This window comes from Rhinopithecus bieti, unplaced genomic scaffold, assembly GCF_001698545.2.
Source record: "Rhinopithecus bieti isolate Rb0 unplaced genomic scaffold, ASM169854v2 scaffold_2432, whole genome shotgun sequence".
Taxonomy (NCBI): domain Eukaryota; kingdom Metazoa; phylum Chordata; class Mammalia; order Primates; family Cercopithecidae; genus Rhinopithecus; species Rhinopithecus bieti.
This window is the reverse complement of record NW_016804136.1, coordinates 558,152-576,318: the sequence shown is the minus strand read 5'-3', so window position 1 is coordinate 576,318 and position 18,167 is coordinate 558,152. Positions and strand designations below refer to the sequence as shown.

Sequence of the window (18,167 nt, the reverse complement as noted above, 5' to 3'; positions counted from 1 at the left end):
ATTATAAGTAAGAAAAAGGAGAACTTTAGTGGCATGTACTTCTGTTCATCTCTGGTTGCCTTTCAGTTATTTTTTTTTTCCTTAAAGGAAAATGAAGTCAGTAGTTTCTATAATTGCATTTTATTATGCTATATTATTCTGTTACTGATTTTGTTAATGGAAATATTTTAACGGTCATTTTACTGCTCATGGTCCTGTGCTTTTAGTCTGAAGGTACTAAGTCAAGTCAGAAAAGCTAAACACAATTTTTATTACTGATTTTAATTTAGATACTGTAGCCATGTCTTGTCCAGCATCATGAAAGAGCATAGTATTAATTTTCTATCTGCTGCTTTTGTTTTAAACCACTTGTTCAGAGACAAAAGCGGTAAAATTGTGGACAAGCAAGAATGCAGAAGAAACATTTCACAAATAATACTACGAGGCTTTCATTATAGGGAATATGGAATTGAAAGAAAGGAGTATATGAAGTGACTTGATAAAATACTGTATTTTAGTGATTTGAGATGCACGTATTTTTCAAATTATAATATCTTGAACTCAGGATATATATTACAATTAGTTGGTAGTGTGTTATAGTTGACTGGATGAGGTTTTTTTTTTATAAGGAAAACAAAATAATGATGCCTCATACAATCAGTTGCATCTCATGAGTCAATGAAATTCATAATAACAATAATACTTAGGAATCCCCCATTCTCTGTTTTCTCTCTCCTTTTTTCCAGGAATGTAAAAAACTTCATGGTGTATTCTTAGGGTCAGCTTGTGGTCATCATGGACCTTATATTCCAGATGTGCTCTTTTGGTGTGTCATCTTGTTTTTCACAACATTTTTTCTGTCTTCATTCCTCAAGCAATTTAAGACCAAGCGTTATTTTCCTACCAAGGTAACTGATATAATTTTGGAATTCTGGTAATACTCGTATTTTGGTTTTCATTTCCTTGGTTTATTTCAAAACGGTAATACATTTTTTGAAGTTAATACTCTATGCCAGCTGGTTAATAAAGAAATTATTCATAGTGAAGAATGTATATTACATGCCTGAGCTCACAGTAGGAAGATGACGGTACCATAAGAGTTGCTAGGTTAGTTGTGAAATGTGTTTCTTATATTTTTGGAAAGAATTAAATATAAATGTGTTTCACTGTTAACATTGTCACTAGTTAAAAGCTCCATTTATACGTTGTAGTGACAATTTTGTCAATGAAAGATGTGAATTATTTAGCAAGAACACATAGTATTTCTGTGTTTATATTAACATGATCCCTTTAACATAGGTGCGATCGACAATCAGTGATTTTGCCGTATTTCTCACAATAGTAATAATGGTTACAATTGACTACCTTGTAGGAGTTCCATCTCCTAAACTTCATGTTCCTGAAAAATTTGAGGTAAGGATTAAAACAAATGGCTATTTGTTACTTGGGAATACCATACTACTTTAATGCAAGATACTATTTTCTCAGTAGTTATTTTTCAAAAGTATGTAGTCTCTGAAGAGCTGATGCTTTGAAAGGAAATAATTTATATGTGTTTTTCATATATGTATAAACAATGACAATATGGACAGAAAAGAGACATGTGAACTTAAAAGTATCAATGCTGGTCCATTAGAGAGAGTGAATGAAAATATCCGTGGTAAGATGTAGGAAGCCGTTAAAAAAAAAAAAAAAAAGTCTTTGGTCTGCTACCTGGAATTCTTGCTGTACCTTCCAGGGAGAAGGAAACACCCTTTATTCTTTTATAAAGAAGTAACCCAGGCTGGGTACAGTGACTTGTGCCTGTAATCCCAGCACTTTGGGAGGCCAAGGCAGGTGGATCACTTGATGTCAGGAGTTCGAGACCAACCTGGCCAACATGGTGAAACCTGTCTCTACTAAAAATACAACAATTAGCCAGGCAAGGTGGCGGGCGCCTGTAATCCTGCTACTCAGGAGGCTGAGGCAGGAGAATCACTTGAACCCGGGAGGCGGAGGTTGCAGTTAGCTGAGACCATGCCATTGCACTCCAGACTGTGCAATAAGAGAGAAACTCTGTCTCAAAAAAAAAAAAAAAAAAAAAAAAGTAACCTAAAATTGAATTTTCTAGGAGTGGCACGAAGGGTCTAGTTAAATTTCTAGAAGGGTAATATATCTGACAGTAGTTGGAAAGTTCCATGTAACAACTTCCGGTAGCATAAGGAGAAAACGAAATGTGTTCTATAAGAAAAATGCTATTTGATCTGAACATCCATTTGAATTTTCTGCTTTCATTAGCAAATTGCATACATTCATTTTCCTTCTGCTCTGTTTTTGTTTTCTTCCATCCTCCTTTGTTTATTCTAAAAGGAAAGACATTTTGAGTAGTGTCACTGGTTATATTTAATTTAAAGTTATATGACTTCTTTCAGAAGCATCTGGTTTAAAGGGGATCTGAAATAAGGAATATAATGAAGATCATTTAATTTTATAATATTGCACTGAGACCAAAAAATGTTTTTTTTTAAAGCCAGTGGTCTTTAAAAGTAGGGTACACAGGTGGAAAATGATCTGCCAACAATTTTTAGAAAGTCTGTGTTTCTAACATAAAAATATGAAAATATTAAACTTTAAGCTTATTTTATGAGAATATATAAATAAATGAAACTATGAATTAGTATTGGTTCAAAACTTGATGTAATTTCCTATAATCCTGGCCTAAGTTCCTTGTTCTAGTTCTTAAATATGTCCTTGTTATTCATTTATTGATGTGACTTTAAATAGGCTGATTTCAGGATGCAAAGAAATATACTTAGGGAGAACAAGAATCAACGTAACTCTTGAAGAGTAAGAGGGCATTGTATAAGTAGAATAAAAATATTATTTAGTTTCATATGGCATATTGAGTGTGAGGTAGTTGTTTAATATATATTAGTGTGGAAATATTGAATTACCTGAACTTTGAAAGTATTAAATTTCTCTTTTATATTGACAAATGTTTTCATGAAGAAGAAACAAGCTTAATACCAAGTCGAGGTAATAAAAACATATGTTTTTGGTTTCAATATATGCGGTATTCTCCCAAACATACTAAACTCTCTTGATCTTAAAAAAAAATTGCTATAAAATAAATCTTATATTGTACCGTCAAAATGTATTAGTATCTCATAACGTGCCTTATTTTTGTTAGTAGTTCCTTTGAAAATATCATGTATTGAGGACCAGTTCTCATTTAGTACCGACCCTGTCAAAATCACTAAGTCTGAGGACTTGTAAAGCAGTTTAGTTTAGGAGTTTAGTAGATAGATTGATTTTGCCTTATATGAATTATGCTGGAACATGTGGAAATGACATTCCAGTTTGCTTATCAATTTCTGCATAACAAACTTTTGAATAACAGCCCTTTATTTGTTTATAATTCTGTGGCAGTTGAGACTAGGCTTAGCTGGTTTGTGGTCTGCTCTATGGGGTGCAGCCATCAATAGGGGCAATATGCCTTCATTCGTATATCTGAGGCCTCAGCTCAGATGGGTGAAGCAGCTGGGATAGTTGCCTGGTGAACTGCCCCCCCACACCCACTACCATATAGACTATATTGAGGATAGTCTTATCCTCAAGAAAGCTTATCTAGGCTTACTCAACAGCGTAATAATCTCAGGGTTCAAAGAGGGCTAGAGAAGAAGCCGCAAGGTTCGTTAAGGTTAAGACTTAGAAATCACATAGTATCACTTTGACCTTATTCTGTGGGTTAAAGTAAGTGACAGGGTCATCCTGGTTTTAGGGGTTAAGAAAGCAGCCTCCACCTCTAGGTGGAAAGATTGACTGAGTCACATGCCAGGAGGTACACTTGTAGGGATAGGAAGAATTACTGTGGCCATCTTTGAAAATAATTCACCATATAGTTCAAGATTTAAGTTATTTCCCATTCCTTGGTATTTCGTGGAACAGATCAAGTCTGTGTTATGGAAATTTAGTGCAATACAGCAAGGAGACTTTTAAAATTATTTTAATTTTTTAACAGCCTACTCATCCAGAGAGAGGGTGGATCATAAACCCACTGGGAGATAATCCTTGGTGGACCTTATTAATAGCTGCTATTCCTGCTTTGCTTTGTACCATTCTCATTTTTATGGATCAACAAATCACAGCTGTAATTATAAACAGAAAGGAGCACAAATTGAAGGTAATTTTAGAATTTTGCCTTAAGCATTGTGATTCTTCAAGGGTTTGAGGTGTTTTCATAATGATTGGAACATTAGAAGATGTAAGATGAAAATTAGCTTCTTCCCTCTTTATAATTAGTGTAGAATGTTAAATTGAGGGAACAATTTAGACTTACAGATACTTATGTTCATTTCACTTTTCAGAAAGGAGCTGGCTATCACCTTGATTTGCTCATGGTTGGCGTTATGTTGGGAGTTTGCTCTGTCATGGGACTTCCATGGTTTGTGGCTGCAACAGTGTTGTCAATAAGTCATGTCAACAGCTTAAAAGTTGAATCTGAATGTTCTGCTCCAGGGGAACAACCCAAGTTTTTGGGAATTCGTGAGCAGCGGGTTACAGGGTTAATGATTTTTATTCTAATGGGCCTCTCTGTGTTCATGACTTCAGTCCTAAAGGTAAAATCTCTTTCTTGCAGCGTTTTACAGTCTTATTATAACATTTATACTTAGTTATGTGAAAATGAAACTTAAAATATCTAAAATTAGGTTTGTTTTCCACAGTTTACTTGGGAAATAATTTCATTGGGTTTTTAGTATAGCAAGCTTTCAGTGGTAAGCTGTATATATTTTTAAAATAATGTATGCCAGGTGCAGTGGCTCACACCTGTAATCCCAGCACTTTGGGAGGCCAAGGCAGGAGGATTGCTTGAGGCCAGGTGTTTCAAGACCAGCCTGGGCAACATAGTGAGACCCTGTCTCTATGAAAATAAAAATAATTAGCTAGGTGTGGTGGCGTGCTCCTGTGGTCCCAGCTACTCAGGAGGCTGAGGTGGAGGATCGCTTGAACCTGGGAGGTCAGGGCTGCAGTGAGCCGTGATTGGGCCACTGCACTCCAACCTGGGTGACAAAGTGAGATCCTGTCTCAAAAAACAAAAAGAAAATGGCAAATATCAATATGTGTAAAACACTCATAAACAAAAGTATTTGTGGGGGAGGGGGATGACCTCAGTAATGTTTAAGTTGATAAAGGGGTCTTGAGACCGCAGAGTTTGAGAGCTTCTGACCTAAAGTTGTTGTGTCTTTCACCTATGGCTCTATCCTCATTCTCTCCTCCATCACATCCCTCTTGTTGGCTTATATTTTTAATTTTATTATTGTAAAAGTTGTTATTAACATTCACATTTTGTGCTATGATGATAAGCCTTCCTTGCTTCTCCTGTAAGTTAGATTACAGAAATTTAAACCCTCTGGGAACACATAAATGATATTATGATGATATTTGCTGAGGACTAAGCAGTATGATTGTGAGGACTAAGCAGTGTGATTTGCCTGCAGGGAGGCAGAAATACACCCTATTTTACTCCAGCCCAAGCCTCGAGGCCAAATAAGTCTTTCTAATATCTGTTGCCTTCCCTTACTGTAAAAAATTGTATATGCAGGTTCCTGTTTTTCCTTGTATTCATTTTTTGTATTGATAAATTCTTTTTACACATGGTACCATGAGTGGTGAACTTGTTCAGAGTTCTTGCGTATTTCAAAATGTCTCTATTTACCTCAACATTTGATCCATAGTTAGATGTTCAAAATTATTTTCTTTTGGATCTTCAAGTCATTGTTTTCTAGAGACCAATTTTCTAATGAGAAATCTGATATCTATTTGGTTTTTGTACTTTTATGGAGACCTTTTCCCTCTTTTCTGTAAGATAAACCAAAACAATTTTTTTTAACTTTCATTTTTGTGAAATTTCATTCAGATACTTAGGGGGGCAGTGGGGCTTTTCATTTACCCTGCTTAGTCTCTGTTAGTTTCCTCAAGAAACTTGTGCCTTCTTCTGTGGGGAATTTTCTTCCCCTGTTTAATTCCCTTTCATCTACTGTCTCTGTTACAAATTTCTTCAACTCCAGCTAAACAGATCTCAGACCTTTTGGATTTGGTCTAACATTCTTATCCCTCCTCCCTGTTGCTGTTAAAGAAAATTTCCTCCTTTTTTCATATCATTATATTGGTCTTCAGTCTTATCAAAATTGTTACTACAAAATTTTAGTTATTTTGATGTTTATAGATTTAATTTTCGTGATCTTTTCCCATTCTTATTGTTTCCTTTTCCGAGCATTTTTTTTTTTTTTTTTTTTTTTTTTGTCTCACTCCATCACCTAAGCTGGAGTGCAGTGGCATGATCTTGGCTCACTACAACCTCTGCCTCCTGGGTTCAAATGATTCTCAGCCTCAGCCTCCCGAGTAGCTGGGACTACAGGCACATGCCACCATGCCCAGCTACTTTTTGTGTTTTTGGTAGAGATGGTGGTTTCACCATGTTAGCCAGGTTGGTCTCAAACTTAAGGCCGCAGGTGACCTGCCCACCTCAGCCTCCCAAAATGCTGAGATTACAGGCATTGCTTGGATTTTTAAAAATATGTCTGCTTCATAAATTGTTTTCTTTTTTTCCAGTGTCCTTAGAAAGACCTGCTAGGTTGTTTAGAAGAGATGTAGTAGATGTGGTTTTCCTCTGTAGTTTTTTAATTTGTGTTTCCTTATAGTACACTTCTTCCATAGGTCAGACTGCTTTTTGTGGCTTTTGAGTAAATGGATGGGCTCTGTTAATAGCCAGACCTTCTTGCAGGATGAATAGGTGTGAACTGTATAGATAGTTTGGGATCGTCATAACTGCCAAAGTATTCAGGATTTTATTTTGGAGGTGGATTTTAATTACTATATTCAGTAAAGTCTACTGCATAATAACATTCACTGCAGCAGGTAGTGATAGCAGTAATGATGGTTGTCACCTTTTGTGTGGTTAATATGTGTCAGGTGCTTTTCTGAGTGTTGTATGTATTTGAAGTCATTGAATCTTCACAGCAATCTGATATAGAAACCGAGGTACAGAAAGGTTAGGTTTGACTTAAAACTAAGTCTGACTGCAGTACCCCTGCTCTTAAGTGAACATACTCCCTTTTTAGGAAGCAATATGTACAAGATGAGCCATTTTTCAAGCAGGTTATTGTATATTAGCAATTTTCTTATGTGTGGAAATGTTAGATCGGTCTAATCCTCATGATTGAAAGATCTTTTAATTCTAGCCCTGTAATTACTCACTGATTATGTTTTTGTGTACTTACTACTCATGAGTTCTAATTGTGGTCATTTTATTTACAGTTTATTCCGATGCCTGTTCTGTATGGTGTTTTCCTTTATATGGGAGTTTCCTCATTAAAAGGAATTCAGGCAAGTTTTAAGTATTTAATGATTTTCTATAGAAACGTGATATTTTAAGTATGTAAAGATTATTTTAATGATGGTAGTGATTTATTCTCACCTCTGACATTTTGTGGGCAGGTTAGTTTCCTAACTGAAGACTTCAGACATTTGCCAAGTGATTGTTTGCTTACTGCACATTTTTTCCTCCAGAGAGTGAGGTCATGGGCTGACATGGTCCTTACCTGTTTTTAATTGAAGCCAATGAAAAGCCCTATAACTCAATAGAGACTAGTATAGTGAGAGGGAGGATCAAAAGGATTGGACTGAAAAAAAGTTTTGGTACTTAAAAAGGTAGATATTAGTTTCCTAGAAAAATAGCAAGACCCACCATTTGTGTAACACAATACAGCTTGTGAAGCCTAGCAGATACATCATTTTGTGATCCTCAAAACACTAACCAGTTGGGAGAGAGGAAAGGAAGAAATCCTAATATAAATCAGGAAACAGAAATAGAAGGACTTATTGAAGATTATTAGCTAAGCCAATGATTTCATTATTTTGTTTTGTTTTAGTAGTTACTGGGAAACAACCTAATAAAACTTCTTAAGATTTGTACTAATGTAATTTTAGTATAAAACATTTAGGCTGGCTATGGTGACTCATGTCTGTAATCCCAACACTCTGAAAGCCTGAGGCAGGAGTATCACCTGAGGCCAGGAATTTGAGACCAGCCTGGACAACACAGTGAGATCCTGTCTCTACAAAACATTTAAAAATTAGCTGGCTATAGTGGTGTATATGTGTAGTGCTGGCTACTTAGGAGGCTGAGGTAGAAGGATTACTTGAGCCCAGGAGTTTTAGGCTGCTGTGAGCTGTGGTCATGCCACTGCATTCCAGCCTGGGTGACAGAGTGAGACCCCGTTTCAAAAAAATAAAATAAAATAAAATGATCATAAAGCACAGTTAGCACTACATGACCACCTCTTCTCATGAAAAGGATGTTTCCAACACATAGGCTAGTGGCAGGAAAGCATCTTTATTTTTTCAACACCATCCAGGATCTACTCTTCACTGGTCCAGAAATTATTTCCTTATCTCACGTGATTTTTAAGAGTTTTGTACAGAGCTTATTCACAGTGTGTAAATGATGAAATTAAAGCTCCAAAAGATGAAGGCATTTGCTCAGTTTTATTTTCAATTAGTGAAGAATTATAATTGTTATCTCAGTTTATTTTCTGGTTAGATTTGGAAAGAACCTTAGGAGTCACTCAGACTATTCTGTTGTCGTGCACATTAGAAAACAAGTTCAAAGAGATAAATGACTTGTGCATTCGATTATAAAAGATAAGTTTATCTAGATATTTAATCCACTGAATTAAACATTTTGGCTTGGGTTTTCTGATGAAATTAATTACAGCAGTGCAGGTGGTTGCTTGGTTCCTGCCCGTCACATCCCCCCTACCCTCCTGCCTGCTTTGGATCCAGAGAATCCTTGCTGTAACATTCTCCTGTACTATCAGAAAATGTCAAGGAAGTTACAGTTTAATACACAAAATCCTAAAGTTGAGTATAGATTCTTCTTCTAAATAGCAGAAATATTTTATTGAAAACTTCTTTGTTTTTTATTCTGTATGTAGTTGTTTGACCGTATAAAATTATTTGGAATGCCTGCTAAGCATCAGCCTGATTTGATATACCTCCGTTATGTGCCGCTCTGGAAGGTCCATATTTTCACAGTCATTCAGCTTACTTGTTTGGTCCTTTTATGGGTGATAAAAGTTTCAGCTGCTGCAGTGGTTTTTCCTATGATGGTAAGATTTCTTCGGACTTACTTTGTCACTAATTAATAATATTTTTACAGTAATTTTCATTAGTATTTATCATTGCCTTTGAGAAAAGGAATAGTGCGTTCTAAGTACCTTAGCTGTTTGAAAATGTGAATTAGCTGCTACTTGATACAAACCAGTTGTTTCCAGCCTCAATTTTCTTATTTTGTAAATTTTGTTTGTTTTCTTTTAGTCCTTAGGCTATAGGACTCGGTTTTGTATTTTAAATAACTTCAGAATTCAGGACGTTCATGGAACAAATACATTTTCAAATGTAAAAGCAAAGCAACCAAAACAACATGGTTCATTATTAAAATATTTTGATATATCTTTTCAGAAATTGACAGATCTGGAAGTTAAAAGTAATGAAGACTACCGATGACTTTAATAAGACAATGTAATTCATTAAATTATCACAGAATATTGCGTTTTACAAATAGAGAATGTATATTCTTCTGTAAATACCATGTAAAATTGGTTTTGTACATGGCCACAGATAAAGCCTTACAGAATTTAAAAGCTGTAAAATTACTCAAGTAATATTTTCTAATAGTTAAATTAGAAATAAATAATGGAAAGCCACTAAAATAATCTTAAATATTTGGAAATTAAACACTGTTCTAAATCATTTCTGAATAGAAAACTGAGTTAAAAAACCATCTAGAGGTATTGAAAGAGAGAAAATTATAACAATATCGGTATAAAACTTTGAGCACAACTAAAACACTGAGAGGAAGGTGTATGCACTTCATTGCCTTTATTATTCAAGAAGACTTCGATGCAGCTAAGGTTTTTTTTTAAAAAATTCAATAATGGATAAACCACTCCAAGCCCAAGTAAAGAAGAAAATGAGAGAATGGATATACAAGATTAAGGAGAAAAGAGAGAGAACCAGAGATATGGACGTGATTCGAGGGACTTGATGAAAATAACACTTGCATGAATATCAATAAATTTGAATATCTAGAGCAGAGGTCAATAAACTTTTTTCTGTAAAGGGCCAGATAGTAAACATTTTAGACTTTGTAGGTCACAAGAGTATTATGTGGGTACTTATGTAATCTTACTGATGAAATTTTAGAAATAATTTTAAAAATATAGGACTACTAGAAGAATGGAATTACTTTTATTTGACATTATTTTACTTAATCGGGATTCATGGTTATTCTCTACTATCAAATTAATTCCAAGTGTTTATCTGTAAAAAAACATTCTTAGGTTATGGGCTATACAAAGATAGATGGTGGATGAGATTTAACTCAGGTGCTGTGGTTTGCTGACCTCTGACCTGGAACAAATGGATTATTTTCATACTATATCTAAATTTCCAGAATTGACACTAGAAGTGTAAAATTTTTGTATAGCCCAGTTGCATAGAAGAAACTGGAAAAGTGGTTAAAGACCTGTCCTTAAAGTATCAGGGTCAGATTGGTTAAAAGCTTAATTTTAAAGAACAAATAATTACAGTGCCCTCTTGAATTATTCTAGACCAAAGGAAAAGATGGAAACCCATGCAATTTTTTTCTCAAAAAAACACTAGCAAGTTATTAATACCCAAGGCTAATTAAGTTGCACAAAAAATCTATGCTGCCTTCCTACTTACTAATATAAATGCAAAAACCTTAAACTAAAATATTATCAAGTAAATTTAGCAGAATTTCTGAGATTAATATACCTTAATTAAGTACATAGACAATGATACTTTGGCTTCAAAGCAATTATTAACATATTTGTTGAAAATGTCATAGTATACCTATTAACCCAAGTGATTTTAGTTAAAAACAAAAAAGACTGAGCCCGTAATAGAATTAGTAAGAATTGTGTTAGGGTGACTGCATATTAGAAAACTTGATGAATTAGTAGGCAGTCTCTCTCAGTGATCAAAAACCATAAAATACTTAAGAATAAATTTTAAAAGAAAAACCCCTTTAAAGAAAAAGGCTTTATAAAAGCAGTTGTATTAGCTTCCAAGGGCTGCTGTAACAAAGTACCACAAACTAGAGTCAGTATGTGGGAGCGGGCAGCAACATGCTCTTTCTGAAGCCTCCAGGGGAATCCTGCCTTGTCTCTTCCTCTCTTTTGGAGATTTGCTGGCTGTCTTTGGCATTCCTTTGGCTTGCAGCTGGGTAACTGAAATTGGGGCCTTTGTTGTCACATGGTATTCTTCAACAGCTTATTTCCAAATAAGTTCATATTCTGAGGTACTGGAGGTTAGGACTTAACTATTAATGGGGAACAAAATTCAATCAATAACAGTACTAAGGGACAACAAATAAGACCTGAACAAATACCGTGTTCTTTGTTTTAAAGACTTCATCTTATAAAACTTTCAGCTTTCTGAAAAATCGCATTGAAATATAATACAGTGCCAAGTACAAATTCTACTGGAGTTTTATCTGAATATATGTGTTGGGGTGGGGGATGGTGTCATTGTGAACTGGATAAATAATTTGGAAGCTTATAGAAAAAAATAAATGCCAGACTCAAAAAACATGGATGGTAGAAATGTTCTGTATCTTGTCTAGGTGTGCATTATATGAGTAATATATACATTTGTCAAAAGTATCAAACTGTACGCATGCTATTTTTCAATTTTTCTGTATGTAAATTATATATTCATTAGAGAGACATAACTACTAGAGAATAACAAGATAATGATAATTATAACTAAGAAGGATTCCTGGCTAGGATTGGGCATAGAGGGCTTTGCTTTGTCATCTACTTCACTGTTCATGTGCGGATACTGTACTGTTTTGATAACCAAATATTTAAAAATTGCTGACAAGTCAGTGTAGCCACCATAATACAGAATTGGCATATGAATAGACAAATCAGAAAAATAGACAAATGGGTCCAGAAATGTATCTGAATACATTGGAATTTTATCACTTGAATACCATAAGCAGGTTATTTCATTAAAGGTAGTATTTCTTTTGTATGGGAGAATTTAGTATTGGACGATTTAAATGTATACCGGAAGCTAAGTAATGTTGTACTCCTTATCTGAGACCATGTTCAAAAATCATAATTGAATACAGTATTTAAGTGGTAAAATAAATTGTAGTAGAAAATGTGAAAGAGTATTGTATAATCCATTGATTGGGACTAACTTTTCAAAGAACATAGGAAAACCCAAGTGTAAAAGGAAGATATGCTATATTTGACCACAAGATAATTAAATGTTTCTTATGTGTTCAAAAAGCATAAAAAACAGTAAAATCAGACTGAACTGGGAGAAAATGTTTGTAACATATAAGACAGATAAAAAATTTCTATTCAAACTACACAGAACTCATAAATTCGTAAACAAAAGTCATAAAAACCAACAGAAAAAACAGTCAAAGGTTAGGAAATAGCAAGTACAGATGTGGAAATCTCATTTGCCAATCAGCATTCAAAAACATGCTCATCTTCAGAAGCAGTTAAAGCAAATTAAAGTAGTAGTTCATTTCTCCCGTATGATTGAAAAGTTAAAACCTAATGTTGGGAATAGGTACTCTAATGCATTGCTCAAGAGATTTTTAAAAATTATATATACTTACATAATATATAATGTCTTAAAATTAATGTTTTGCTTTGATAGTCAATGTTTAACCTGCTTCATAATTTCATGTGGAGTGCAAGGGATTTATTCAGGAGAAGGTTAAGAATGCCATTTCCTTTTTTGCTCTCTTTATAGCTTTTTTTTTTTAGCAGAAAGTTAAAAAAGATAAATGCTTGACTCAATTCCTTTGAAACAAGATAATGTGTGAAATAATTTTTAAACTATATGAAGCATTTTTTATTGTAAGATTTAACAAATATGCTTTTGCTCTTTAAGTGATACTGTTTATATTATGTGTTACTTAATATTTCCTTCCCCTCTTTTTAAAGGTTCTTGCATTAGTGTTTGTGCGCAAACTCATGGATCTGTGTTTCACGAAGAGAGAACTTAGTTGGCTTGATGATCTCATGCCAGAAAGTAAGAAAAAGAAAGAAGATGACAAAAAGAAAAAAGAGAAGGAGGTAAAAAGATAACCATTTTAAACTTACACCGCTTCCTTATTTAATATTTTGTACCATATTGTAGACACCATTATAATCACTTTACATGAATCAGTTCCTTTCATCCTTCTTAGAGCTTTATATAAAGTGTAGTAGGTACTGTTATTATCTCCATTTTACAAATGAGGAAACTGAGGCAGAGAGCGACTAGTTAACTGTTCCAAATGTAGGCTCTTAACTATTTCATTGTGTTGTACTTCCATAACTCTGACACAGTAATACTTTTCAAAAATTAAATATTGTGTGCTTACTTAATCAGCAGTCAGAAGAATTACAGCTTTTAGCAATATTAAAATATAGGTAACACAAAATAGTTGTACATCAGAGTATATTATCTGGGTAAACCTTAAATACTTTTAATATAAATTTTAGCATATATTTAATTTTATACATAATGACAAAAAGGGTTTTTAAGTAATTATTTTTTTAAAAAAGTATAATAAAGTTTTAGTCTTTATGTGCACTTACTGTGTACCACCATTAGTTGATTTGTATGCTGAGATTTAAACATACTTTATTATGAATTGGAATTTGATTTTTAATAACCAACTCAATACTATCAGTTAATAAGAAGGAAAAGTAGAGACTTGAGTATATATCATTGATGGTTTTTTGATTGGTATTTCCTTGCTCCATTTTCCCATTCAGAATATTGTTTGGAAATCAAAGATAAGAAAGATAACATATTTTAAATGTTATGGTCCTGTTTAAATAGAGATTAAAATTTTATTGGTTTTATGTTTATTCTTCAACAAAAATTGAAATTCTTTACTTAGATACTAATTACAATATTAATTTGAATTAAGACACCAGATTTTTAAAATTAAGATTTTGGTTTTCTTCAGAGTTATATATGTAAATATGTATGAGGGTGTTTTGTTTCTTTCTTCTGAGATGGAGTCTTGCTCTGTAGGCCAGGCTGGAGTGCAGTGGCATGATCTCGGCTCACTGCAACCACCTCAACCTCCGGGGTCCAAGGTAGCTGGGATTACAGGCACCCGCCACCAAACTGGGCTAATTTTTGTATTTTTAGTAGAGACAGGATTCCACCATGTTGGCCAGGCTGGTCTTGAACTCCTGATCTCTGGTGATCTGCCTGCCTTGGTCCCCCAAAGTGCCGGGATTATAGATGTGAGCCACGGTACCTGGCCTGTATGAGTTTTTGGTGATTGATTTTTGAAATAGGATGTAATTTACCTATAAAATATATGGGCCAAATTGCCTATTTATTACTTTCTGTATTAATTAGAATAAGGTTCAGTCATATATAACAAAAAACAAGTAAAAGTGGCCTTTAAACACAAGGTTATTCTTGCGTTTCAAGTAAAAGAATTCTTGAAAGCAAGTGATGTAGTGTTAAGCCCCACAAAGTTATCAGGGGCTCCTTGTTACCTTTCTCCTGACCTCAGCATATAGTTTCCATCCTCTCCTTCACTTCCTGAGTTAAAATAGCTGTCAGACTCCAGCTGTCATGTTAGCATTAGAGACAGCAGGAAAAAGGAAGGGATAGAAGGCAAAATAGCTTTACCATATTGTCAAGTTTAAGGAGTCTTTCCAGAATGTTCTTTCCAGTAAGTTCTGCTTGTACCTCATGATCCTACTAAGTTGCAAGGAATGCTGGGAGATTTAGTTTAGAGGTATTTTGTTTTGTTTGTTTTAAGATCTGGGCACATTGGCACCTCAAAATAGTTAAATTTCTATTAGTAAGGAAAAGAAATACGAATGTTCTCTCAGTGTCTCCCTCTACTGTCCTATCCATCACCCCCATTATTAACATCATAATTTTCTTCTGTGTCCACTGTCCAAGTTGGTCTCAACTTGAGCTTGAGCCTTGATCTTAACCAGCCTTAGTGGTCTGCTTTGCTGGATTCTATAAATATTTGCTGAATGATTTAAGATAGTACTTTCATTGATGTACTTTTAAAAAGAGTATAGGAAATGCCATCATGGTTATTAGTAATTATTACTGGGTTGGGCTGGAGGGAATTAAACAACAAATACTCTCAGCAAATTGATCTGAGAGTATTTGAGACATTGCTGAGAGTATTTCAATTTCTGAGATATTTTTGATTGTCATAACTGGAGGGGCTGCTACTGGCATCTGATAGGTAGAATTCAGGGGTGCTGTGAAATACTCTATATACATAGGACTTCTACAAAAGATAAATATTATACCCTAAATGTCAGTATTCCTGAGGTTGAGAAACCCTGCCTTATCCAAATGACATTCCGCTCGTATTGTATTGTGATAAGGTTTCACAGAATGTTATCTCTCATTATAAAACTACATAATAATTGATAATCACATTTATGTAATTAAATTGTAGTTAGATAGTATAAGTGATAGTGATTTACATAAAGAAATGAAAGTTATATCAGTGTTAAATTAGTCATGTTATACAAGTGGTTGTTTTTATTTTCTGTTAAAAGTATGTCTTCATGATTATAAAATTAATTTTTCAGTAATGGCAGATATATTATATTTAAATAATGTCAGTTTGGGTTTCTAAGTCTTTAAAACATTGTATATTAACCGATTCTCTTGGAAAATTTTCTGGGAAAAGTAACCTCTTCACACATGTGTTCTAAAGGAAGCTGAACGGATGCTTCAAGACGATGATGATACTGTGCACCTTCCATTTGAAGGGGGAAGTCTCTTGCAAATTCCAGTTAAGGCCCTAAAATACAGGTGAGTTATAACTTTATGCTCTAAAACTTTTATATGCATGTCAAGTGTATTAATAAGCCATACAGTGCTTCTTTAAAATGATTTCTATTTTATAAAAGATGATAAAATCTGCATATGGTCTATCAACTAAAGGAGGGTGTCACACAGTTTGAAAAGGAAGTCCCTTGCTCCTTTCCCACCCAAGCTGGACTTGGACCAGAGCCTTAAACTAACTTCCATGCCAAGCCAATAAAATTGACTTGTCTTCTATCACTCCATCTATCTTAGTGAAGTTTAAAATCAGTACATGAGTCTGAGAATATTTCCATTTTCCCAGTAGTGTAGCTTTTTCCTTTGTGCCCTTCATTAGGGCTGGGGTCAGTGGGTGCTGGAAAATAAAAGTTTTCAGTAATCTTTGTCAGTATCCATTCAGATACCAGTAATTCATTTTCTTATAGCCTTCCAATACATAACTATGTTTAGAGGCCCTGGAAGTCCCTTACTGTTCAAAGATGTGATTTGATTATTGGCAGTGAGGGTTCATATGATGCAAGAATTAATAAATATGTATAATTCATTGTGTGTGATTTTGGTGATTTATATTTAAATTTAAGAACTAAAGATATAGAGGTTGGGAAATGCAGACTTCTGTAGTATTAAAAGATTAACCTATATTCATGTACACACCTGATTTCTATTTCTACACATCTATTCCATTTCTGATTAGCTAGAGAAGTCAGTCTTAGAGGCCGGGTGCGGTGGCCTATGCTTGTAATCCCAGCACTTTGGGAGGCTGAGGCAGGTGGATCACCTGAGGTCAGGAGTTCAAGACCAGCCTGGCCAACATGGGGAGACCCCGTCTCTACTAAAAATACAAAAATTAGCTGGGTGTGGTGGTGCCTGTAATCCCAGCTACTCAGGAGGGTGAGGCAGGAGAATTGCTTGAACCCATGAGGCAGAGATTGCAGTGAGCCAAGATCATGCCAGTGCACTCCAACCTAGGCAGCAGAGCAAGACTTAGTCTCAAAATAATATTAATAACAGCCTATATTTGTGTGCACACCTGATTTCTATTTTTTTTTTTTTTTTTTTTTTTTTTTTTTTTGAGACGAAGTCTCGTTCTTGTTCCCCAGGCTGGAGTGGAATGATGTGATATCGGCTCACTGCAACTTCCGCCTCCTGGGTTCTCTTGAGTAGTTGGGATTACAGGCGCCTGCCACCACGCCCGGCTAATTTTTGTAATTATAGTAGAGACGGGGTTTCACCATGTTGGCCACGATGGTCTCGAACTCCTGACCTCAGGTGATCCGCCCGCCTTGGCCTCCCAAATGCTGGGATTACAGGCGTGAACCACAGCTCCTGGCCCTCCTATTTCTACACATCTATTCCATTTCTGATTAGCCAGCGAAATCAGTCTTAGAAAATATACAGGTTTCTTCCCTGATCAGTTGATAGAAAATGTTTTATTGGTATTTATTTAACTTCCTTCCATTTCTTTTTTTATTTTTTAGCTATTTATAGCTTTTACAGGAGTAACATTTGACTTGTACATGTTGATTAGTTGTGATGAATGAATTCAACTAATTTTCCTCTATACATTTTGCTATTAATTTTCACTATTGTTATTATTCTGTATTAATATTTCTCTTGAAATTTTTGTATACTTTAAATGCCAAGCATAGAGGCATTTAATATGGATATTTAATATATCCAGCTACAGTGATCTGCTTTGATGGGTTCTAGAAATATTTGTTAAATGATTTAATATGTTCATTGATGTACTTCTAAAAAGAGTATAGGAACTACCATGATGGTTGTTAGTAATTATCACCAATTTGCTGAGAGTATTTGCGCTTAATTTCTATACCCTGCTTTATCACTTTTTCAGTGTAATTATATATGAACCTTGACAAATTTAAGTGGAGTCTATAGTCTGATAAAGAAAAAAGGTATCTGTAGTTTTCCTTTTGTCTTTTAAGTGGTGACATGAGCCATGATTAATATGGCTATGTTTAAAATTTTTAACATCAGGAATGCCAGGAAATGGCTAATGTGCTTATTTGCCAGAATTTTATATCTTAAATAGCTTTGGATTACTTGCATGGAAGATCAAATGAGATGGTATATGAAAGTATTTGGAAACTGTAAAGCCCTTATAAAAGATGAAAATAATTTATATAATGCAGGCAAAGTTTTCCCATCTAATTTCATTTTGAGGGAAGAAAACATATACTTTCTTCATAGTGGAGGATATTTAGAAGGTAGAAAGTTTATCAGGAATTCCTTTCTTCACTTATATGAAGTTGGCAACC

General features: G+C 34.5%; 1 protein-coding gene and 1 long non-coding RNA gene across 5 annotated transcripts in view; one reads left to right on the top strand and one right to left on the bottom strand.

Annotated features, from left to right (window-relative positions):
- LOC108524788 (uncharacterized) overlaps window positions 1–18,167 on the bottom strand; it is a 92,405-nt gene that overhangs the window by 62,149 nt on the left and 12,089 nt on the right. The window lies entirely within an intron of this gene.
- SLC4A7 (solute carrier family 4 member 7) overlaps window positions 1–18,167 on the top strand; it is a 110,668-nt gene that overhangs the window by 84,440 nt on the left and 8,061 nt on the right. For all 4 annotated transcript variants that reach the window (XM_017865841.1, XM_017865836.1, XM_017865848.1 and 1 more), the window contains 8 exons: window positions 726–887; window positions 1,279–1,392; window positions 3,980–4,141; window positions 4,326–4,577; window positions 7,276–7,344; window positions 8,955–9,128; window positions 13,017–13,148; window positions 15,779–15,876. In XM_017865841.1, coding sequence (XP_017721330.1) covers window positions 726–887; window positions 1,279–1,392; window positions 3,980–4,141; window positions 4,326–4,577; window positions 7,276–7,344; window positions 8,955–9,128; window positions 13,017–13,148; window positions 15,779–15,876 — 1,163 coding nt within the window. The remainder of the gene's footprint in view (window positions 1–725; window positions 888–1,278; window positions 1,393–3,979; window positions 4,142–4,325; window positions 4,578–7,275; window positions 7,345–8,954; window positions 9,129–13,016; window positions 13,149–15,778; window positions 15,877–18,167) is intronic.